Genomic DNA, 25373 nt, shown 5'->3' with positions numbered 1-25373 from the left:
ACCGTCCAGGGTTACAAGCCAGTAGTGGAAATGAGGGTCCAGCACAGACCTCTTATCCTGTCTCCCAGCTCTAGAATACCCCATGGCCTGGGGCCTTTTTCAGACATGTCAATCCAGATGACATTTATCGAACCCCTCCTGAGGCCTAGCCACTCCCCAAGCTGATGGACAGCAGAGAGCAAGATGGAGTGGGCTTGCCATGAGATTACATAGCCCACAGCTTGGCTACGTTATGGGAAGGATGTGGGAGCAGGGTCCCAGCAGCTACAATTTGGGTGGGGGAAATGAAATTGTGACAGTTCTACTCTTAAGCTGTGATGTCCTGAGATAGGATGGACTAATCCTGGAGAGCTTCCTGGAGGAGGTGAAACTAGCCCTGAGTCTAGAGGATTGGGGAAAGTCTGAGAAAGTGACAAGGAGGTGCTGGGGAGGGTGGGAGGAACCCCCTCAGACCACGACCCCAGGCTCAGGGCCCTGAATCCTGTGCCTGGCTGGGCCTCCCGAGGCCACTGGCCTGACCTTGACCTTCTACTCTTCCCAGGTTACCCACTGTGGGGATGTCCACGTCTCATCCGTGGGAGCAAATGAGATGGCATTAATTGTCTGAGAGGTTTTGAGTCAGGCGCGGATACGCAGACATACTGAAACTGCAGCTGCCCATACCCCCGCTTCTAGCCCCAGCTCAGGCTGCTCCCCAGTGGCCTGCTGTCCCCAGGTCACTTCATCCCTGACTCACTCTGTGACCACAGCCGCTCACTGTTCCTCCTGGGGTCTGAGGTTGAATCTACATCCCCCATGTCAAGAAGGGAACTCTGCTTTCAGCCTACAAAGCCTTCTCAGGGGCAGAGGAACCAGAGTCCAGGGCCCGCTCCTCACTTCTCTCTCCTCGCTCCGCTGTGGTGGAGCACCTTCAGGCTGCGGCCTGGGCCCCTCTGGGGAGAGGAGGGCAGCAGACCCGGCTCTGTCTGGGGCACAACCCCAGACCTTGGTCATGGCGGGTGGGGGACTATAGTGTCCGAGGTGGCCTGAGGGTGGGGGAGACCTTTAGCAAGTACAGATGGGGGGTGGGGGCTTTTTGTGTAGGAAAAATGGTATGGACAAAGAGGTGGGTGTGAGGAGTCTATTGAGGAAAATGCAGGGTGAGGTTTGAGTGGCAGCAGAAAGCTGTCCACTCTGACGTTGCCTGTCCCCCCACAACCAGGACATGGTACAATCCCTGTCCTGGAGCCTCTGTGTGAAAAGAAAGCAGGACACACACACACACACACACACACACACACACACACACACACACACACACACCTTCCTCCACTCTAGCCCCAGGGTGAAGGCCCCTTGAGGATGCCTTCAGGTCTCACATCGAGGAGGGGAAGGACCTTGCAGGCAGAGGTAAAATGTCAGAGAAGTGCATGCCTGTGGGCAAGACAGGTGAGGAGCGCAGGCCCTGTAGGAACCCGAGTCTCCCACCATCTCAGGGGGGTTGTCTTGTAGGCTGTGTGTGGGGGGCATGTGGGTGGCCACAGTGCCAGGCTGAGGGAGCTGGGACCTGGCCTGGGGCAGTGGAGGCCAGGGCAGTAGCTTTTGGGGGTAGTGACAGTGAGACCTGTGTGCTGAGTGAGCCAGAGTCCTGGGGAAAGGGCAGGCCAGGAGGCCAGCCGGCAGGACAATACTGCTGGCGGGACGATGCTGGATGCTGCCGTGGCAGGTACCGGGGTGCTGGGCAGGTGAGCGTGTGGAGGGGGAGGACTCATGAGAAATAGGAGGGAAATCAGAAAATCCCCAAGCACTGAACACAGTGCTGGCACAGTGAGCGCCCAGACCTGATGGCCACTGTATGTGGACTGAGGGTGTCTGAGGCCTGGGGAAGGTCAAGGTGGGTGGGCCAAGGGGTGAGCTGCACCGGATGGATGCTCTGCAGGCGCCTCTGAGGCATAACCTCCCCCAAGGCCCACCGGGGTGTTCTGGGTGGGTGTCAGGACACCTGAGTCTAGTCCCAGGTCCACAACTGGCTCCTTGTATAAATTTGGCAGACCATGCCCCCTGGACCTCAGTTTGCTAAAGCAGAAATGGGGCTGTGAGAACGTATATTTAAAATGCCCAGTGTGGCGCTGGCAGGTTTGGCTCTGGATAGAGCATCGGCCTGCGGACTGAAGGGTCCTGGGTTTTATTCTGGTCAAGGGCACATGCCCAGGTTGAGGCTCGATCCCCAATGGGGAGGGGGGGGGCGTGCAGGAGGCAGCCGCTCAGTGATTCTCTCTCATCATTGATGTTTCTAGCTCCCTCTCTCCCACTCCCTCTTCCTTCCTCTCTGAAACCAATAAAAATATATTTTTAAAAATAAAAATAAATAAAAAAATAAAATGCCCAGTGTCGGGGGAGGTAGGGGCAGAGGGGGCAGGCAGTGGTGGCTGACAGGATGGAGGAAGGGTCGCAGTCTGACTCAACAGGTCCCTGCGGCTGGGAACAGCGTGGGGGAGACAGCCTGTGGGTGGTGTGGTGACAGACACTGGCTCAGCGGGGCTCACGTCTGACAGCCTGTGGGGGGCTTAGGCGGAGGGCAAGGCTGTCAGAGCGCATGGCAGGCCTCCCTGTGGTTACAGCGCTGGAGCATCAGCGCCCACATGCCGTGCGCCTAGCTCAGTGTCTGACGCTGTGCCATGCGTTGCCTCATTGGGTCTGCACAACCCCCCCAACACAGATGTGGAAACTGAGGCGGGATGACAGGCCTGAGGTCCTTCAGCAATTCTGTGGCAAAGTCAGGATTTGAACCCAGGACTGTCCCCCTCTGGGACTGATGCTGTTTTTCCTGAGCCCCAGTGGGAAGTGGGAAGGGAGACAGTGGGCCTGGGAGACAGCAGGCACTGAGAGAGGCGATGTGGGGCCAGCCTGGGCAAAGGTGGTCAGGAGCGTGGGAGGAATCTACTCTGGCAAGATGACTCACCCCTGGCAGAGCCTGGCATGGAGGGGTTGGCAGCTGGTGCCTGGGAGAGTTCAGCAAATATGGGGACCCCTCCCCCCAACACACACACACACACAGGTTCTCGTTGACCTACTTACCAGCCCCTAAACCAGAGCTCTGCCCCAGCTCGGTGAGCTGCTGGCATGACTGGGGCCCATGTCCAGCCCTGGGGCTCCTTATGACCTGCTCTGATTCCATCCCTCAAGCTTTTAATGAGGCTTTGGAATCAGGCAGACCTGGGCCCAGACACAAATATTTAATTCACCCACAGATCACAGCACATCACCGGGCCCCCCCGAGCCCAGCACCAGCTCGGGGCCTGGGAGACAGCGGGCCTGGGAGACAGCGGGCCTGGGAGACAGCGGACCTGGGAGACAGTGGGCCTGGGAGACAGTGGGTGCTGGGAGACAGTGGGCCTGGGAGACAGTGGGTGCTGGGAGACAGCGGGCCTGGGAGACAGCGGACCTGGGAGACAGCGGACCTGGGAGACAGCAGGCCTGGGAGACAGTAGGCCTGGGAGACAGCGGGCCTGGAAGACAGCGAGTGCTGGGAGACAGCGGGTGCTGGGATACAGCGGGCCTGGGAGACAGCGGGTGCTGGGAGACAGCGGGTGCTGGGAGACAGCGGGCCTGGGAGACAGTGGGCCTGGAAGACAGCGGGTGCTGGGAGACAGCGGGTGCTGGGAGACAGCGGGCCTGGGAGACAGCGGGCACTGGGAGACAGCAGGTGCTGGGAGACAGCGGGCCTGGAAGACAGCAGGTGCTAGGAGACAGCGGGCCTGGGAGACAGCAGGTGCTGGGAGACAGCGGGCCTGGGAGACAGCGGGTGCTGGGAGACAGCGGGCCTGGGAGACAGCGGGTGCTGGGAGACAGCGGGTGCTGGGAGACAGAGGGCCTGGGAGACAGAGGGCCTGGGAGACAGTGGGCCTGGGAGACAGTGGGCCTGGAAGACAGCGGGTGCTGGGAGACAGCGGGCCTGGGAGACAGCAGGGCTGGGAGACAGCGGGTGCTGGGAGACAGTGGGTGCTGGGAGACAGTGGGCCTGGGAGACAGTGGGTGCTGGGAGACAGCGGGCCTGGGAGACAGCGGACCTGGGAGACAGCGGACCTGGGAGACAGCGGGCCTGGGAGACAGTGGGCCTGGGAGACAGCGGGCCTGGAAGACAGCGGGTGCTGGGAGACAGCGGGTGCTGGGAGACAGCGGGCCTGGGAGACAGTGGGCCTGGAAGACAGCGGGCCTGGGAGACAGCAGGTGCTGGGAGACAGCGGGCCTGGGAGACAGCAGGTGCTGGGAGACAGCGGGCACTGGGAGACAGCAGGTGCTGGGAGACAGCAGGCGGTGGGAGAGCTGTGATTGTCTGCTCCCCGTTCTGCTCCTCCAGTCTTGCAGCAAGGTCCCGCGGTTGAACAACGTGAAAGTGGGGTGGAATGGGATGGGATGAGGTGGGATCAGGAATCGGCCCGCTGACATTTCCTGACACTACTTCTGGGCCTGACTGCTGAGCTGGGCTTTGTGGTGGAGATGGTGGGGGTTGTCATGGGTGACTCAGAGCAGATCACCATTTGGGGGATACTGACTTAATCACAGATCGCTCTGACCCAGACAGGACTTAGTCAGAGCCAGACGGAGACACCTCAGGATCCCAAGGGGATAGGAAGGGGAGGCCCCCATGCAGTGAATTACTCTGACTGGGGACTGTTGTGGAGCAAACGCGAGTAAAGACCACTGGAGTCCAGACCAAATTAAAATTTAGGGAACCTTTATTGCCGGCCGGCGACTGCTCTCTTTCCAAGCAGGGAGGTCAGAGAGCAGCCCCAACCCTTTGTGCAAGACCACTTTTAAGCACATTAACCACATCCTGTTTTTACAGAGTAAGTAACCCAAGACAAAACAGTTTTTCCCAAATAATGTCAGGGCCATGCTATTGACGACCATGTTATTCATAGGGTTATCCTGTTCTTCAGAAAGCTGACAGTGTTCTATCTTGCAAGGCTATTTTGTGAGGTGCAAAGGGGAAAGGGGCCATGAGACCATATCTCAAGGCCTGGCCTGGTGTCAGCACTGACAGCCCTATCTGGGGCGTAGTCCACGGCCTCTCCGGAGTGCTCAAAAATTCCCACTCTCTAACAGGGATCTGGGTTGGCTCCTGGCGCCGGGGTGCCTGAGCAGGGCCCCCAGGGGTGGCAGAGTGGGCAGGTGCTAAGGAAGGTGGCTGGGTGTGGAACCACCTGTGCAAAGGCCCACAGGTGGGAAGTGTGAGATGGTGTTCAGGGAGGGGGTGTAGAGGAGCTGGGCAGGGAGGTGCCGTGGATGCCCGGACAAGGACCCTGGACTATCGCAGGGGTTTGAGTCATGTCCAAGTTACACAGACAGTAAGAAGTGTGCCGACGTCCACTCTCACCCAGCCTGGGCACCCGGGAGACACAGGGCTGGGCACAGGCCAAGGACCCTGAGTCCCTATTCCCTGTGGACTTCTTTTGTCCAAACTCAGTTCATAGAGGACAGGGCTCCCCCTTCCCCACTTGGGGTCTTGCTCTGGAGCTCTTGAGGGTACATGGATAGGCCACAGGGGGTCTGTGAGCTCCCTTCACCCGTCCAACACCTAGCCACACAGTCTGGGCCCTGGGGGATTCCTGGTGGTGGGGGAACAGTCCCAGGCAATACGTAAGCAGGAGACGAATATGTCATTTCCAACTGGAGAAAGGCTTGTGGGGTACCGAGTGCCCAGGCAGGGGTCTGGGGGTCAGGGCGGCTTCTGAGAGGAGGTGCATGGTGAGGATGAGGAGGGGCCAGGGGCCAGCCTTCAAGCAGAGCCCTCAGGAGGCCAAGATTTGTACACATGTGCACTTGAGGGACTGGGGAGGGTTCTGATGCTCCCCTCAAATCTGCAAAGGGATACAAGGCCCCCAAACGGAAGAGCTCATGGCTGGTTACATCGTCTGCGTTCTACTTTGGGGCATGCTGGGGAGGACATGAATAGCAGTTCCGGGGAACTTGGGGTGCAGGTTTGTTCACTCAGTGTCTTTTTTTTTTTTTTTCACATCCCCCCTTCCCCCCGTCCCAGTTCATTCAATGTTCTTGCTAAGAGAAATTTTTTTTCTGGTTTTCTGTTATTTTCTGCTACACTAGAATAGCTTTTGGGTTCTCTTCCCCGCCCCCGCCCCCCGCCCCCCGCCCAGTTTTGTGGATGCTGTGAATGACATAACGGGTCATTTTAGTCCTTATGCTGGCTTTGAGAGCGTTCAATTATTTATGCATTTATTCAATGAATAATTGTATTACGTGCCTACCGTGTGCTGTGCGGTGTGCAGAGGTGAAAGTGCCCATCATAGAAAGTGCTGGCTCTTTGATACACAGGTTAGCTCTTAGCTTCCTTCTGTTTTGATAGGCCCCCTTTTTTTCTTCTTCTTTTTTTTCTTACTTTTTTCTATCGATTATTTTCCTTCTGTCTTTTTTTAATTCCACCTGCCCCATTATTTTAAAACACGCTTTACCTTAGTGTAGTGTATCTCTGATGAGTCACCACAAGCCATCCTGGGTAAGGCAGAGGTATGAAGGGAAGGATGAGGTCCAGGTGCCCGCTTTGTGCCTGCTCAGGAAGAGATCTGCCCCCAAGCCTTCTCACACTCCGCCTCCTTCCTGAGCCTCTGGAAGGCTGGATTTTAATAACAAATTTTAAGCATGTACCAAAGTAAGGAAAACAACAATGATTAGCCCAAGATACCCATCACACAGATGTCATTGTTACCAAGCGTTTGCTACACTTGCTGCACGTATTTCAATGTCTCCTGTTGTTTCCTTTACCAAGCAGTTTTTTTTAATTGATTTCAGAGAGAGAGAGAGAGAGAGAGAGAGAGAGAGAGAGAGAGAAAAACATCGATGTGAGAGAGAAATATCAATCAGTTGCCTCCCGTACATGCCCCGATTGGGGCCCAAACCCACTGCCTGGGTATGTGCCCTGACCGGGAATCAAACTGACGACCTTACAGTTCATGGGATGATGCCCAGTCGCTGAGCAACACCGACCAGGGCTCGCCAAACGTTTTAAGGCCTTGCTGCTCAAAACCTGGTGTGGGGACCAGCACATGGCATCACTTAGGAGCTGGTTAGCCCCACTCCCTGACGCACTGAAGTGGAAGTTGCATGTTAACAGGAGACTTGGGTGAGTCATTTGCACATGAATGTTTCAGAAGCATTACTTAAAAACAAATCCCAAGCACCCGTCATTTCACCCCTGCCTGCTTCAGTACACATTTCTGTCACGTGTGGATGTTTTGTTATAGAGCTGCAAAGTTTCTATCGCTAACCGTTAGGCCCTAACGAATGAGCAGTCGCTCTGAGGTGTCGTTTACCCATCCTTACTCAGAGCCTCCTGTCTTCCTTTGACGGTTAGTTTGTTGAAGTGAAGCCCACAGGGGCCGCCTCGCGCATTGTGTGGTTGGTGTGCCTTTTCTAAGGCCTGGCTTCCCAGTGGAGCTCGGTACTTGTTGTAGGCCATTTCCTTCAGGATTTGCACGTTGGCTTCCCCTGGGTGTGGTTTGTTCTTCTATCCCCTACACCAGTGGTCAGCAAACTGCAGCTCGCGAGCCGCATGTGGCTCGCGGCCTCGGTTTGCAGACCACTGCCCTACATGTCCCCAAACCTGGAAGTTGGTGCTAATGACTTCAATTAAATTCAGGGTGAGCATTTTTGGCAAGCGTACTCTAACAGTTCTGAGGATTTTGCCATCCTTCCTGCTGCTTTTTGTTTCCTTTGCCAAAGTCTTTGACACACTTGCTACTCAAAATGTGGTCTGATGGCCAGCAGCATAGGTGTTATTGAGCACTTGTGAGAAATGTAGTCTTGGTCCCTGTGTCTTTCCTAGGGTGTCACACCAGGAGGCACATATGCTGGGGACCCATCTGGGGACACTAAGGATTACTAGTGGGCTGGGGGCGGGGGGAGGGGGCGCGGGTGTCGGCCTAATTGTGCAAACTCATCAGTAGCTTCATCCGTTGAGATCGTGGCCTGAGTTAATTAGGTAATGGCTTGCAAAATTGAGTTTTGTGATTTTATTATGCCTCCCACATTCATTAGCAATAATTCTTCTGTAAAAAACTTTTCCTCATCAACTAGGACTATTTGGTGACTCTGAAATGCAGTTCATAGGAAAGGCAAGAAAATTGCTTAGTACTTTCCTTTTAATAGTCAATTTTTAGAATAAGGGGATGGTTCCCTCATTACTTCCAATGCAGTGTTTGATTTCTTCTCTCTCTCTATCTGAGAGGGGGCAGGGTGGCTCTGGGGAGAGAGCTGAGAGGACAGCTGCCAGGATCCCTGTGCTGAGTCATTCCCCCACACTCCAGAAGCCTCCCACAAGTTTTGATTTGTCATATCTTAATTCTCATTCAGTTCAAGATATTTTAGAATTTCTGTTGTGATTTCATCTTTGACCCTAGGTTATTTAAAGTGCATTAATTTCTAAAACACTCAGATTTTTAAAGTTTTCTTTGTGTTATTGATTTCTAGTTTAATTCCAGTAGAGACTGAGAATATATTCTAAATTATTTCAAACTATTGAAATTTATTGAGGCTAGCATGTGGTCAGTTTGGGTAAGTGTTTTATGTGCATGTCAAAAACTGTTTATTTTACCATTGTCGGGTACAGTGTTCTGTTAGTCAATTAACCCAAGCTTGTTAATTGTATTGTTCAGATCTTTTATATCCTGATTTTTTTTGGTCTGCTTTTAGAGCTAATATGAAAGACTTGTTAAAACATTGAAGTCTCGGGGGGAGGGGTATAAAAAAAAACCCCAAACATTAAAGTCTCCCACATTAGTTGTTGATTTTAATATTTTCCTTTTAATTCAGTTGATTTTTGCTATGTATATTTTAAAGCAATGTTATTGGCTAATACATATTTTAAATTGTTATAACTTCTTGATGGATGAAGAACAACATGTTCATATGTGTATATTTCCTTCTCTTATATAAAATATTAGAGGCCCAGTGCAGATTTGTGCACTGGTGGGGTCCCTCAGCCTGGCCTGCACTCTCTCGCAATCTGGGACCCCTGGGGGGATGTAGTAGTGCGCAAAGTGCCGCTCCCCCTCATCCCGGCCCTGCTGTGCCTGTGCCGCTGCTGCTCATTAGCACGCTGCCACGGAGGCGGGAGAGGTTCACCCGCAGCTGCACTTGCCAGCAGTGAGCCCGGTGTCTGGCACCCGTCAGTCAGCTGAGCGGCACTCCCGCTGTGGGAGCGCACTGACCACCAGGGGGCAGCTCCTGCATTGAGCATCTGCCCCCTGGTGGTCAGTGCGCAGCATAGCGACCGGTTGACAGGTCGTTAGGTCATTCGGTCACTTAGGCTTTTATATATATAGATAGCATAATCTATAAACATGTACTTTGCTTACTTACTTTTATTTGTGCCTAAAACTCTACTGCTAAGTGAAAAGCCATTCTCTGAAAAAAAATACTTCCTTCAATTTCAATGAAAAATTGTGATGCAGTCCATCCAACCCAATAGCCAAACAATTTTTACTGATGGAAAAATTTATTAATTGACCAATAAATCAAGTTTATATTTTAAAAAACCAGTAATATGAATATAAAGATACAGTTCATATATAAAAATTATTGTAATGAAGGTCTATTGTGCTCATTAAAGGAGTAATGAAGACTTTTGACATGGGTGGTAAAGGATGGCTGTGAGGGAATCATTATTGAGAAGGTACATAGTTCTCTCTACACCATTTCTTCACTGTTTTTCAACCTTCTGGAGACTTACGGCTATCTTATAGATTTTTACTTAAAAATGAAGTTATAGCACAGAAAAATACCTTCAGGGCCAAGTAAGCACTTTGAAACACATGGAAATAGCTTGTGTACTCAGCAGAGCACAGAACTGTGGAAGCTACCCCTGCAGCCCTCCGGATCGGCATGTGTGTGCAAAACAATGCCTATGGGGTTTACCCGAACCTGGCAAGCAAGGCAGATTTGTTCCCTAGGCCATCACTGGGCTAAAACTGTTATATTCAGATAAATTGGTGAGTGTGTTTATCCCCTGAAAGTGTGATGTCATAATATCATTCGTTATGGCATGTTTATTTGGTATGTTCAGGGAAGAAAAAGTCATTATACTACAGTGGTATAGGTTTTTAAGAGCCATTATGGCAAAAAGTTAATTGAACAGGTAAGTCTATAGACTGAACTTTACCTGCCTTTTCCTATGTGCATAGAAAGTTTTGAGCAGTGGAGTAGCAGGGCCAGACCATGATTTTAAGAATTCTTTCTGGCAAGCCCTGGCTGGGCAGCTCAGTTTGTGAGAGCATTGTCCCATACAACAAGGTTGTGGGTTTGATCTCCAGTCAAGGCACATGTAAGAACTAACCAATGAATGCACAAATAATGGGACAACAAACCCATGTCTCTCCTCCCCGCCCCTCCCCGCTCTGCTGCTTCTCTTTCTCTCTCTCAAAATAAATAAATAAATAAATAAATAAATAAATAAATAAATAAATAAAAATCAAGAAATTTAAAAAGAGAAATAAAAAGAATTATTTCTGGCAGCTGGTTTAGAGAGGATGTAGCCAGAGGGACAAGTCTTAGAAGAGAAAGGTCAGGGGACTAATGAACGTGTCCAAGTAAGAAACAATGTGGTCAGTGGTGCAGAACTGAGTACCAACAGAGGCCCAAATGCATATGAGAATTCTGAGAATGAGAGAGCTTGTATTTCAAATCTGTGGGAATTATGTTGAGATCATTTCATTTGGGGGAAGAAAAAGTAAAGCTGAATCTCTGTTTCAATCTACACACAAAAATAAAATCTAGATGAATCAAAGATTCAAGCGTAAGAAATCAAACAAAATATCAAAGAAAACATTGAGTGAGTTGAAAAAAACAAACCTCTGAGTAGGGAAGCATGACACAAAACTCAAGAGTCAGAAAGGAAAAAATAAATTGACTCCATAAGAAGTGTAGACGTGGAAAAATATAATATGCTAGTCAAAGGGCTAAGTGAGAAACACTATCTGTTACATTGACAATTTCTTTTGGACTCAAAAAACTCTTACACATGAATAAGAAAACAATAAATGCCTCATAAAAATAGATAACGTATATGAATAGGCATTAAATGAGCTGATAAGAGGCTTGACCTCACTCACAATTAAAAAATAGTTTTTGGCCCCACCGGCGTTGCTCAGTGGTTGAGCGTCGACCTATGAAAACAGGAGATCATGTCACATGCCCAGGCTGTGGTCTCAATCCCCAGTGTGGGGCATGCAGGAGGCCGCTGATCAATGATTCTCCCATCATTCTCTTCCTCTCCCTTCCTCTCTGAAATCAATAAAGATATATGTTTTTAAAAAAAGTTTTGGGCCCAGCCAGCCTGGCTCAGTGGTTGAGCATCAACCTATGAACCAGGAGGGCACAGTTCGATTCCTGGTCAGGGCACATGCCCGGGTTGCAGGCTTGATCCCCACTGTGGGGGGCTGGGGGGTGGGTGCAGGAGGCAGCCGATCAATGGTTCCCTCTCCCTTCTTCTCTGAAATCAATTTTTAAAAAAGTTTTGGAAAAAATAATGAGATGCTCCTTTAAAACAAGAGCAACAAGATTGCACACAGTCAGTGAAGCAGTGCTGGGAGGAAGCAGGCCTCCTATTCTGTCGTTGGAGTATGAACCAGCACAGTCTCTTTGGCGGGCAATCTGGATATATCAATTTTCTCTCCAAATTTTTAATGACAAATTTCAAGCATAGAAAACTTGAAAAAATTGTACAGTGAACAACCACACATCACACTTAGATTTTACAATGGTCAACATTTTATTTTTTTCATTATCACACATAGTATATATAGTATATATACGTGTCTCAAAAAATGTATACACACTTTAACAGCTGACAACTCACTTAATTTTCCACTCCTTTTTAGGTTTAACTGATTTGAAATAATGGGTGAAGCCAGAACAAAGAAAATTTATCCTAAAGTGCCACCAGACATTTTTTATGGGGATACATTAAGATAAAGTTTACAGTACAAAACCAGCAACTGTAGATGAACTGAGGGCACACAAATATCAAATGAAATGATACTTGGTGTTTTTTTATTCCATTGCTTCACGTTATCAGCAGTGCCTGGACCAGAAGGGTCATCAGTTTGAAACAGGCATTGACAAAAAATGTATTCATTTATGTAGATTCCTTTAAATTTTGAAAATGAGCTGTGTATTAATAAACACTGACTTTATAATTATTCAAAGTCAATATATATATAATTGATTTTAGAGAGAAAGAGAAAGGAGGAGAGAGAGAGAGGGAGGGAGAAAGAGAGAAATATTGATTTGCAGTTCTACTTATTTATGCATTCATTATGTCCTGTATGTGCCTTGACCAGAGATCAAACCTACAACCTTGGTGTATCAGGACAATGCTCTAACCAAGTGTGTTACCCAGCCAGGGCTATCTTTATATGTTTATATATTTATACTAGAGGCCCGTTGCACAAAGATTCGTGCAATAGGCCTTCCTTCCCCTTGCTGCTGGCACTGGTTTTCCTCCGGCACCCGGGACCCAGGCCTTTGCTCTGGCCGCCACCTTCCATCTTCGCTCTGGCCGGAGTCTTTGCTCCAGCCAGAGCACTGCTCCTCTCCTGTAGCTCTCTCCACCCCCCACCCTCCTAATAGCAGGTGTCCCACCCCGCCCCACCCAGCTGCTCCGTGCCTGCATGCGTGCTGCCCGGAGGCCCGGAGCAGCTGGGGGCAATTTACATACTCACTCCTGATTGGCTGGTGGGCATCGTGAAGTGACGGTCAACTTGCATGTTTCTCTTTTATTAGTGTAGAATATATATTACATAAAACATATCTGTGTATGTATATCCACCCATGTATGTATCTATATGCATCTATCCATCCATCAACTATCTTATATTTCAGCATATATATCAACTAGAGTTCAATATTTACATAGGGTTGTTTTTTTAGGTAAAATTCACATACAGTAAAACACACAAATTTTAAGTGGACGACTCAATGTGTTTTTGACAAATGCACACACCTTTGTAATACAGGCTCTCCAATAAGATATACGATATTTGCATCACCCCAGGAAGTTCCTTCCTGTCCCATCCCTGTTAATCCCCACAGGCTATTTTTTTAAAGATATGTTTTTATTGATTTCAGAGAGAGAGAGAGATAGAAACATCAGTGATGAGAGAGAATTATTGATCAGCCGCCTCCTGCACACCTTCTACTGGGGATTGAGCCCACAACCCGGACATGTGCCCTGACCGGGATCGAACCGTGGTTCATGGGTAGACACTTAACCACTGAGCCACACCCGCTGGGCAATATTTTCTACTGTAGGCTCGTTTTGCTGGTCCTAGAGCATTATCCAAGTGGAATCATACAGGAGACGTTCTTTAGTGTAAGGCTTCTGTCGCTCCGCATAATGATGTTTGTGATTCAGCCACATTGCTGTGTATGTTGGTTGTCCATTCCCTTTCACTCCTGAGTCGTGTTCTGTTGTATGGATATACCACAGTTATTTTACCCCTGCCCTTGTGGATGGACATTTGGGTGGTTTCCAGTTTGGGACTGTTACAAATAAAGCTGCTATAAACATTCTTGTGCAGGTATTTTTGAGGACATACGTTTTCTCTTGAGTCACTTGGGGGTACATAGTCTGAATGTACGCTGGGACTCACTGTCTATTTTCACTTCGGTACAAAGACTCAGTGATGAGCGTGTGCTATGTGACCAGTACAGGAAGTGCGTGGTGGGATGTGGGAGAAGGTGGGAAGTGTTTCTGGGGGGAGGCTCAGGGAAGACCTCCCGGAGAAGGGAGCTGACATGGCTAGTTCAGTAGGAGGATCAGGGGCTCTGGGTCAGACACACCTGTTCCAGTCCAGTTCCCGTGGGGGAGGGGGAATGTCCTTGGGAGTCTTGCTTTTCTCATCTGTACAGAGGGGATGATGACACTGCAGGGCTTGATGGGATAACTGGCAAAAAGGCCCAGCCATGGCCTCACCAGGTGCGTTTTGTTAAATATTCCTCTTTTCTTCTTAGGCCTGGCTCCTCTGGGGGCTTTCAACGTGGATGTGAACTGGACCTGGGTGACTCCCGAGGAACGCGGGCCTTATGTGCTCAGCTCCCTTTTGCACCAAGACCCCAGCAGCAACCAGATCTGGTGAGTGGGACCCGGCACAGGCAGCCTGAGGACCGAGGGGGCCCCAGAGAAGGCCTTGGCACCCCACCCCCACAGTCTGGGGAGAACCTCCTTGCACTTTCCCCTGGGCATGGAGGAGAGAGAAGGAGGAAGAGGCTGTGAGCCCCAGGCCAGTCCACCTGGGCCCTCTCCTCACCTGGCCCCTCTCTTTCTTCATTGCTGAGGTGAGGGTGGGGGGACTTCACAACTATTTTAAAACTAGAGGCCCAATGCATGAAGTTCATAAAAGGGCTCGGCCCTTGCAGCCCTGGCTTCCTCTGGAAGGTCGTCCGGAAGGTCATCTGGATGGTTGTTCCGCTGTTTGGCTGTCCAGTCTAATTAGCATTTTATGCTTTTATTATCATATACTAGAGGCCCAGTGCACGAAATTCGTGCACGGGGGGGGGGGTGTCCCTCAGCCCAGCCTGCACCCTCTCCAATCTGGGACCCCTTGAGGGATGTCCAACTGCCCATTTAGGCCCGATCCAGGTAGGATCAGGCCTAAACGGGCAGTCGGACATCCCTCTCACAATCCAGGACTGCTGGCTCCCAACTGCTCACCTGCCTGCCTTCCTGATTGCCCCTAACCACTTCTGCCTGCCAGCCTGATCACCCCCTAACCACTCCCCTGCCAGCCTGATTGATGCCTAACTGCTCCCCTGCCAGTCTGTTTGCCCCTAACTGCCCTCCCCTGCAGGCCTGGTCCCCCATAACAGCCCTCCCCTGCAGGCCTGGTCCCCCCCAATTGCCCTCCCCTGCAGGCCTGGGTCCCCCCCAACTGCCCTCCCCTGCAGGCCTGGGTCCCCCCCCAACTGCCTTTCCCTGCAGGCCCGGTTGCCCCTAACTGCCCTCCCCTGCAGGCCTGGTCCCCCCCAACTGCCCTCCCCTGCAGGCCTGGGTCCCCCCCCAACTGCCTTTCCCTGCAGGCCCAGTCACCCCCAACTTCCCTCCCTTGAAGGCCTGGTCCCTCCCAACTGCCCTCCCCTGCTGGCCATCTTGTGGTGGCCATCTTGTGTCCACATGGGGGCAGCCATCTTTGACCACATGGAGGCAGCCATCTTGTGTTTTGGAGTGACAGTCAATTTACATATTACTCTTTTATTAGATAGGAGGATTAGATAGGATAGAGGCCTGGTGCACGGGTGGGGGCCAGCTGGTTTGCCCTGAAGGGTGTCCCGGATCAGGGTGGGGGTTCCCTTGGGGCATGGGGTGGCCTGGGCGAGGGGCCTGTGGTGGTTTGCAAGCCGGCCACGCCCCCCGGCGACCAAAGGGGAGGCCCTGGTATCTGGGATTTATTTATCTTCTATAATTGAAACTTTGTAGCCTTAAGCAGAGGCCAAGCCAGGCCAGGGCTGGGGAAGCTTGGCTTCCTCCATCGCTGGGGGCAACTCAAGCCTCTTGCTCTCTCCAGCTTCATGGCTGCCGCCATTTTTGTTGGGATTTATTTATCTTCTATAATTGAAACTTTGTAGCCTTGAGTGGAGGCCTGGGCCAGCCAGGGTGTGCGGAAAGCTTGGCTTCCTCCATTGCAGGGAAACCCAAGCATCCTGCTCTCTCCATGGCCACAGCCATCTTGGTTGGGTTAATTTGCATACTCGCTCCTGATTGGCTGGTGGGCATGGCTTGTGGGTATAGCGGAGTGATGGTTAATTTGCATATTACTCTTTTATTAGATAGGATAACATTTTTAAAAAAATACATTTTTTAATTTATTTCAGAGAGGAAGGGAGAGGGAGAGAGAGAGGAACATCAATGATGAGGGAGAATCATTGATCGGCTGCCTCCTGCATGCCCCCTACTAGGAATCGAGCCTGCAACCTGGGCATGTGCCTTTGACCGGAATCGAACCTGTAATCCTTCAGTCCACAGGCCGATGCTCTATCCACTGAGCCAAACCGGTTAGGGCTAGGTAACGTTTTTAAAGGCTCTTTTGTCCCTTACAAAAGTACCACATGCTCAGTGTAGGAATTTTGGACAGTGACAAAAATATTTTTTTTTAAATGGAAATTCTGGCCTGTCCAGTATGGCTCAGTGGTTGAACATCGACCCATGAACCAAGAGATCGCTCTTTCAATTCCAGGTTGGGGCACATGCCCAGGTTTCGGGCTCGATCCCCAGTAGGGGGCATGCAGGAGGCAGCTGATGGATGTTTCTCTCTCATTGATGTTTCTATCTCTCTATCCTCCCTTCTTCTCTCTCTAATACCAATCAAAACATAATTTGAAAAATAAAATAAAATGGAAATTCTGAGGCAGGAGGGGGAGGTGGCTAAGAGGCAGCTGTGGCTCTGGTGGCCGTGGTTCAGCGGCAGCTTCCCTCTGTATTTGAAGCAAGGCCTCCCCCACAGCCTCACTTCTCATCTCTCCAACGGGGCAGGGCTCCCCTGCCTCTCTGGGCTGATGCAAAGACTGCTGAGCTCACGCACGTTTTAAAGGGTTTAGCATAGTTTCTGGCCAAATTAAAGCTCAATCATGATATCTTATCTTTTGAAAATATCATCTGTACCCACTCATTAGACAAACAAAACACTAAATCTGATGACATTCTGTTGGTAAGGATGTGGCTGTACAGAAACTTGTGAAGACGTAAATTGGTGTAACCACCTTGGAGAACAAGTTTGCCATGTGTGGTCAAACTGAAGATGCACGTGGTCTTAGGCTCAGTGATTCCACTCCCAGATCCCAGCCCTGGAGGATTTTCGGGACAGGGTGTTTATGGTAGCCCTGCTTGGAATGGCGACAGACTGGGCATGCTCATTGTTCCGAAAATGGAAGAAATACGCTGTGAATCATAGGATCAGTACTAGCAGCAGGTCAAACGAATGAGGTGTGTGCCGTGGTTATTTTTTATTTTTTAAATATATTTTTTATTGATTTCAGAAAGGAAGGGAGAGTAAGAGAGAGATAGAAACATCAATGATGAGAGGGAATCATGGATTGGCTGCCTCCTGCACGCCCCACACTGGGGATCCAGCCTGCAACCCATGCATGTGCCCTGACAAGGAATGGAACCCCAGCTTCCTGGTTCACAGGTTGACGCTCAACCTCTGAGCCACACCAGCTGGGCAGTTCTGCTTGATCTTGAACGTATTATAAACCAGGCACACAGTAGGCACACTATTATGTTAGGCGTCTCTCCCTCGACATAATCTGTGACTCTCCCCTATGGGCTTGCCTGTGGCTGGGGGCTCATTCTCGTCGCTAGCGATTTGGGCTGTTCCCTGGGCTTTATGAGTAGCAGGGCCGGGCCCTTTCTCCCAGTGGACCACTGCCCTTCCCTCCCTCGAGCATGTGCCCAGCGCTGGAGTTGCTGGATCAGGCTAATGCGCGGGCCTAGCATTCAGTTTCTCAAACTTCTCAGTGTTTCTGACCAGGTTTCAGTCTCAGTGATTTATGCCCATCTCCCCCTCAGTCGCCTCGCACCAATACCAGAGCGGGGCCCTCACCAGCTCCAGGCCTGGCAGGCTTAGGGCTCCCTCCCTCAGCAGCTGACAGGCCTCCATGGAGAAGGGGAGTTTGAAGCCCCGGAACAGAAGCTCTGAGCCCACCCAGGGCTGGGCTCATGAAGGCCCTGCACACCTGCTGAGGTGGAGGGGCTCACGGAGGATGTGGTGGGAGGCGCTCCTGGGTTCCTGCCGCAATGACGAGCCAGAGACCACGCGCCTGCTGTGGGGACAGGAAGTGCTCCGCGGGCCACCAGGCCGCAGAGAGGAGCAGGCCTCCGTGCCCTGCGTGTGAGGACATGTCCCCTCTCCCTCATGCTGCGTCTCCCTAGAACATAGCAGCCAGGCTGGCAGCATCGTGGGCGTGGCTGCCACAGCGGGGATGCAGTGGGACAGAAGGAAGGCCTTTCCAGGGGTGAGGGGCGGGGGTGGGAATAGGCTGAGAAGAGAGACAGGTTCCAGTTGGGTGAATCCATCAGGTGGGTTGTCGGCTGATGGCAGGTTCAGTTATTGTTTAGTTAATCAGTCACTCAGTCAGCAAACCTGGAGACCCAGAGACCACCCACCGTGGTGGGGCGATAAGGAGGTGGGCGGCAGAGGCAGCTCAGACTGAGCCCCAGGCCACAGCCTTGCGTGACTGATGTGAACGGCGACCTTGGGTTCCGCAGGGCACAGCCTGGCAGGTGCCCTCGTGGTCTCGGTGGGAACAAAAGTCAGGGGTGGGATGGGTCTAGTAGTCAGGCCACCTGGCCCGCTCGGAGGGTCACGTTGCTCTTTCTTTGGGGAAGACTTCCTGAGGAGCTGGTGATGGGATGACTCTCAGTAGGAAGAGGGAGGGAGGGCACCACAGGCAGAGCAGGCAGCTTGGGCAAAGGCTGCGGGAGGAAGGCCTGCACCTGCCCCACCGAAACACGGCCTGGGGCAGGGCGCAGTTCTAAGCTGCTGGGGCCTAGGCTGAGGCTCAGGCTGGGGAGGAGCCTGGGGAGGGAGAGAGGCAGGGGTGCGGAGCAGGTGACCTAATTTGGGGGCTCAGCAGCAGAGCCTACAGAGTTCAGCTGCACCCAGCTCTCCACCCCTCAGCCCTGCCCAAGGTTAGTCCCCTCACCTGTGCCTGGGCTGTCAGTTCATTGTCACTCAACAAATACTTCCTGAGCCCTTGCTCTGTGCCAGGCACCGTTCCAGGCCTGGGAATAACGAGATAGACAAGATCCTTGGGGAACTTGCAGGTCACTGGGAGGGACAGATAGAAGCATGTAAACATGTAAGCAGGATACTACAGAGGGGACAGGCTCCGAAGGAAATAAAACAGGGTGTCTGGGAGCAGAGGGACTGGCGGTGAGGTGGGGCTGGCTGGAGAAGGCATTTATGAGAATGAGCCAGCCTTGGGGCATGGGAGGCGAGAGATGCTGGCAGAGGGCACAGCAGCAGCCACTAGTGTGGAGTGGGGCTTGGAGAGGGAAGGAGCGGGAGGGGAAGTCTCAGAGGCAGGAGGGGCGGGATCATGGAGGGCCCTGTGGGCTGCACTCTAAGTGAAAGGGAAGCTACTGAAGCAGGGGAGTGACTGTGTAAATTACAAGTCGATTTTAAAAAACAAAAACAACAGGATGGTATTACCACAGATCAGGCGAGAGGATGGTGGTCAGGATGGTGGCAAGGGAAGGAGAGAAGGAATGCGCTCTATTGCTGCTGCTCACCAGGTTCCCATCTCCAAACACACGTCGGCGGTTCCTCCTGGACACTGGGATTCCGACCCACCGAACATGGATTTTTGGTTGGTTGCTTCTTCTGTTTGGTTTCTGCAACAGCCTCACTATTTTAAATTTGTTTTTGTTTTAAAATATATCTCAATATCTCGTCATGTATTTCCCACTTTCTTTTTGTTCGTTTTCAACATGTACAATATTTCTGGACTTAAAAATTTCCACTTAAATGGTAGGGAAAATGTCACATTTTCAAAAAATTCTGGCAGGTGTTTGTTAAAATAAATTTGTAATATTGACAAATTAAAAAAAAAATAAAGAAATGCTCTCTGTATATAGGTTGGAGAAAGAACCAACAGGGCTTACGCATGGATTTGATGTGGGGTGAGTGAAAGGTGAAGCAGGGATGCCCCAGGCTCGGGGATGTGGACTGTGGTGGTTGCTGGTGCCATATGTTGCTGGGGAAGGCGGACAGGGCAGGTGTGGAGGTCAAGACCATGTGTTCTGCTTTGGACATTTCCAGTTTGCAATGCCTATTAGACAATGGGCAGTTGGTTATTGTATTAGTTTCCTGTTGCTACTGCAACAACTTATCATACATTTAGTGGCTTAAAACAATAGAAATTTATTATCTTTCCATTCTGAAGGTCCAAGTCTCTAAAACGGTTACAAAATAGTCATGGGGATGTGAAGTACAGCATAGGGATATAGTCAATAATATTGTAATAACTATGTGTGGCGCGAGGTGAGTACTTGAAACATCGGGGAATCACTTGGTAAAAGTGCATGATTGTCTAAACCCTATGCTGTCCACCTGAAACGAATACAGAATAACATTGAATGTAAACTGTAATTGAAAAATAACCTTTAGCCCTGGTCAGTGTGGTTCAGTAGTTAGAGCGTGGGCCTGCGCACTGAAGGGTCACGGGTTTGATCCCAGTCCCTATTGGGGTATGTGTGAAGGCAACCAATCGATGTGTCTCTCACATTGATGTTTCTCTCTCAATCTCACTCTCTCTCTCCCTCCCTCCCTCCCTTTCCCTCTCTCCAAAAAAAATCAATGGAAAAAATATCCTCCCGTGAGGATTAACAAAAAATAAAAAGTAAAAAAGACAAAGTTTCTGTCAAACATAAAAATTAAGACATTCCTCAAAATATAACATTTAAAGAAAGAAGAAAAATAAAATTTAAATTAAAAAAATCCAGGATAATCTCCCCATATTAAGATCCTTAACTTAGCCCTAACTGGTTTGGCTCAGTGGATAGAGCGTCGGCCTGTGGACTGAAAGGTCCCAGGTTCAATTCCGGTCAAGGGCATGTACCTTGGTTGCGGGCACATCCCCCGTAGGAGGTGTACAGGAGGCAGCTGATTGATGTTTCCCTCTCATCGATGTTTCTAACTTTCTATCCTTCTCCCTTTCTCTCTGTAAAAAATCAATAAAATATAATTAAAAAAAAAAGATCCTTAACTTAATCAGATCCACAAAATCACTTTGACCATGAAAAGTAGCATAGTCACAGGGTCTGGAGATTAGGACACGGACATCTGGCGGGGAGGTGGGGTGGGGGCGGGGGGCGGGGGGCGGGGGGCGGCGGTGGACAATATTCTGCTTCCTATGGCCAGGCTAGTCTGCCTTCTGCTGGAAGGATGCTAGGGCCACAGATGCGGAGGTGGGAATCTCAGCATTGGGGGTTGGATGGAAGCCATGGGGCGGCGGGGGTCACTAGGGAGGGTGTGCTGGCAAGGAAGCAAGACCAAGCCTCAGGACTCCGGTGAGAAATCAGCCAGCGAAGGAGCCAGCGAACGGGCCTGGGGAGGAGTCACGAGAGAGGTCGGAGGAGGTCAAGGAGAAAGGGTTCCAGGAGGGGATTGTCACTTACGCCCAGGCTGCTGAGAGGTTGAGGAAGAGGACGACAGAAAGGTGTCCACCGGCTCTGGCAATGTGGGGGCCTTGGGTGGAAGTCAGCTTGGGGCGGGTTAAGTTGGCGGGGCATGCACACAGATGTAGATGTTATTATTATCCTATCAACTGTGGAAATAAGTGGAGGATGTATTTTATACTTTTTTAAATTTAATAAAGTTTTATTTTTCAAAATGTACAGCTGGTGGGGCCAGTTGTTCATGCATCTTCGCCAGCAGCTGGGGCTTCCCCTCCCTCGGTGTTTCTGGTGTACATGACTTGAGCTCTGTGCTTTGAAGCTAGTTTAGCAAGTCCTTACTAAGGAGCTCCTAGGGCTGTCCTGGCCAAGGAACTGGGGGTCTTCCGTCTCTCAGAGACAACAGCTGGGGTCATGATAAGCCTATAGTTGGGAAGGACCTTACAGTTTGTCATGTATTGATTTGTCAGATAAGACTCGGTTATTGAGCTTGCCCCGAACTTTCCTTTTGGACCACGCCTTCTTTTTGGCCTTGCCCCAGATTTGTTCACTGGGCCTTTGTCTTTCTTGGCCGACTTTCCAGCAGCTTTCTTCTTCCTGTCGTCCTGGGGCGGCGTAGAGGCACTCGAAGAGCAGCTGCTACCACTGCTGCCTCGATGAGATGTCGGACTAAAGGGCCATTTTATAATTCTGAAAGATGTAGCTTGATGGAAGGTGGGGAAGTGGAGACATACTTCCTTCTGCCCTCCCCACTATCGCCTCATTATGACCTTTCGAGCCATCGACTAATTTTGTTCTTCCCTTTTATAAAGCCCTCTGTGACTTCCTACTGCCCTCAGCACGGAGACCTTGGACTTGGTTCGCTGTTACTGAGCCCAGCCTCAGGGCCCCTGCCCCAGCACTCCTTCCTCACAACCCTAAGATGGGGCGCTCACTCCCTGTCTCAGGCAGCCCAGCCCTCCCCGGGCAGCAAGGGTAGTGAGAAGGTTTAGGCTGAGCTTGGGGTGGGTGGGTTGGGGGGCAAAGTTTGCTGTTGGGCATCACATCTTCTGAGGCTTAATCAGGCGGAGGCGCCCACCCCAGACCTCTAATTCTGACTGACTCATAGGATAGGGGCACCCCAGACCTCTAATTCTGACTGACTCATAGGATAGGGGCACCAGCTGGGGCGGCCCACTCTCCCTGGCAGCCAATGAAAAGCTGGCACTGCCCCCAGTATAACCAACGGTGCTGCTGGTGGCTTCCTGGGTCCCCCCATGGCCACCAAAGAGCAGGGTCCTCATTTACGGCCACTATCACCCCTCTCTGTCAGGGTGCGCCAGAGGGCAGAGAGGGGTGTGTTTAACCATTTCCTGCCAGGAGCTGTGCAAAGGTAGAGGTTGAGCAATGGCTTCCACGGAATGTGGTGTCTGCCATCCTGGGCGGGGAGTCTGCCCGCCTTTCCCAGGTCTGTGCCTGCTCCGTGGTTTTCCAGACACGGAGCCTGTGAGCCCATGGGCCTGGAGTGGGCAGACTGTGCGTGGGCGGGCAGGGAGGAGGAGGGTATCAGCAAGCGGCTCAACTCTGCGGTCTACCCTCCCACTCAGGCTCCTGGTCACCAGCCCTAGAACCAACAGGACAGCAGCGCCCCTGCATCAGTGTTCCCTCACCCGGGATGAGATCCTTTGCCAGCCTGTAGGTAAGTCAGGCCCAGCTCCAGGGAATGCTCCCAGGACCCCTTTCTAGGAATCCCACTCATCCCGCCCAAACCGTTCCAACCCCAGCCCCATCTAATCCAGCCCCTCCCCCCAGACCCCCCCCCCCCCAGGGCTCACTTTCTATCCCAATGCCCAATCCCATCCCAACCCAACCCTAATCCCTGCCCACCTCTCCTGACCCAATCCTAACAGCAAAAACATACCTAGCATGTATTGCGTGCTCCCCATGCTTAGTACTTCTTCATCCACTTAACCCTCAAAACCGTACCATTTGACAGAAGAGGAACCTCCAGCTCAGAGGAGTCCTCTGGTTACCAGTATGACTAAGGTCACACACATAGTATTGGGGGCACCACAGATGCAAACCCAACTTCACCTGGTTCCAAAACCTAACCTATCCCAACTGATCACACACCAGTGGCATCCATTCCTACCCTCCCAATCTAACTGTGGCCACCCTAATGTCCAGCATGGGACCTGGCACCTACTAGATGCTCAATAAATGCTGTTTGAATAAATGAATGAACAAATGAATGGGCCATATTTGTTTATTAACCAAACTCTACCCATCCCACTCAGTCTGACTCAAGGCACACACTCGCTGGTGGCCCCTCAGCTGTGGATGGCAGAATCCTTGTCTCTGTGAGAGGCACTGTGTTGAACAGACTCAGAAGGGGGCACCGTCCAGCAGGGTGACAGGGTGATCTAATGCTTCAAAATGAGACCGTTGCCCTGGCCTGTTTGGCTCAGTGAATAGAGCGTCGGCCTATAGACCATAGGGTCCTGGGTTCGAATCCCGGTCAGGGCACATGCCCGGGTCACGGGCTCAATCCCCCCTAGGGGGCATGCCAGAGGCGGCCGATCCATGATTCTCTCTCATCATGGATGTTTCTCTCTCTCTCTCTCCCTCTCCCTTCCTCTCTGAAATCAATAAAAATAAAAATAAATTAAAAATAAACAAACCACAAAAATGAAACCGTGTCCTGGGGCCCACATGGGAAGGGAGAGGAAGGAGCGACCACATCTGCCCCTGGGGTTGAGGGGCAGTAAGATTCCCCAGAGACGGTCTTTGAGACTGGAGGGTCCATTGTTCCATACAGTCAGTCCCTCAGCATCTTGCACACCTCCCCCGCGCTGCACACGCTCACTCCTCCTGCTTCTCTACCCGCCGGCCCCACCAGACTGGGAGCCCTGGAGGAAAGCCCCAGTCTCAGTTATTTCTAGGTCCCCATCACCATCTGGCCAAGCCTTGTGTCCTCTCTGACCTTGGCTCCAGGGTGGCCTCCCTGTGTCCCTCCCACCTTACCTGGACTTCTCTGTTTCAGAGCATGTCCCCATCCCGAAGGGGAGGCACCGGGGAGTGACAGTTGCCCGGAACCACCACGGTGTTTTGGTGAGTGTGCATGGGCAGGAGGCTGGAGGGCTCGGGGAAGCCGGGACTGACCCCTGTGGCAAACCTGTATTAATGCCAGTTCTGACTCGCATGCTATTCTCAGGGCCAAGGCCAGGTGTCTCCCTGGTGCCAACTCTAGGGCTGATGTCAGCTCTGACCCTGGCACCAACGTCTACCTCTGGTGAGGGGTGAGCCAGCTGTTCCTGCATCCCCTGCCTGGTTGAGGCATGTGGTTCTGGGTAGCTGTGACTCAGGGGCCTGGGCTGGGGGTGACCCAGACTTTCCCTCTCCCTTTCTCCCTCTCTCCCCCAGATCTGCATTCAAGTGGTGGCCCGGCGGCCCCACAGCCTCAGCTCAGAACTCACAGGCACCTGCAGCCTGCTGGCCTCCAACCTCAGTCACCAGGCCTTGGTCTCTTTCAACGACATTGGTAAGGATACTCACTGGCCTTGGACAGCTCTAAGGAGGTTTCCTTGAATCTCCAAGAAGGGGCACCTGCCCATGGCAGATACAGAAGGACACAGGCCCAGAGAGGGCAAGTTGGGCCTAGGCCCGCCGTGGGCTAAGTGTGGGCTTGACCCGAGGTGAACAAGGAGGCTGTCTGACTCTGAGCTCTTTCATGTGTCTTTTTAAAGAAAATCTCCTGGATCCTGAGGCACATGTGGATGCTGGAGACTGCTACAGGAACAAAAGAGGCAGCCCTGAGAATACAGCCAGGCAGCGCCGGGCTCTGAAGTCAAAAGAGGAGGAAAAGGTGGAGGAGGAGGAGGAGGAGGAGGAAGGAGCTGGTGAGAAGAGGCAGATCTGGGTTGCTCTCTGAGGCTCTCAGAGCTGATGCCTAGGCTGGCAACTCCAGTGGTGAGAGGTGCCTAGGTCTGGGATATGGGGAACAGTGGCTGGATTCTACTGTCTGGATTCTACAGGGCTGACCACCCCCAGCTCTGCCCTCCTCCATCTTACTGATGGGGAAACAGGCTCAGAGAGTGGGAGTGATGGGAGTGGCTCACAGAGACAGAGCCTGAGCAGGTCCTGGCTCTCTCGTAGCCTCTGAGACAAGGCTTTGCTGTTGGGAGCTTCACCAACTTCTTCCCTGAAATGAGCCCTTGGGGCCTGAATG

At 51.6% G+C, this 25373-nt stretch overlaps 1 protein-coding gene across 2 annotated transcripts in view; it reads left to right on the top strand.

Moving 5' to 3' along the window:
• ITGAE (integrin subunit alpha E) overlaps positions 1 to 25373 on the top strand; it is a gene marked incomplete at its 5' end in the record, with an annotated part of 63213 nt that overhangs the window by 1767 nt on the left and 36073 nt on the right. For both annotated transcript variants that reach the window (XM_080678609.1, XM_080678608.1), the window contains 5 exons: positions 14008 to 14128; positions 22753 to 22844; positions 24189 to 24256; positions 24569 to 24686; positions 24892 to 25044. In XM_080678609.1, the coding sequence (XP_080534735.1) occupies positions 14008 to 14128; positions 22753 to 22844; positions 24189 to 24256; positions 24569 to 24686; positions 24892 to 25044 (552 nt within the window). The remainder of the gene's footprint in view (positions 1 to 14007; positions 14129 to 22752; positions 22845 to 24188; positions 24257 to 24568; positions 24687 to 24891; positions 25045 to 25373) is intronic.

Source organism: Plecotus auritus, assembly GCF_963455305.1.
Source record: "Plecotus auritus genome assembly, chromosome: 7".
Lineage (NCBI taxonomy): Eukaryota > Metazoa > Chordata > Mammalia > Chiroptera > Vespertilionidae > Plecotus > Plecotus auritus.
This window is presented reverse-complemented; position numbering and strand designations above follow the sequence as displayed.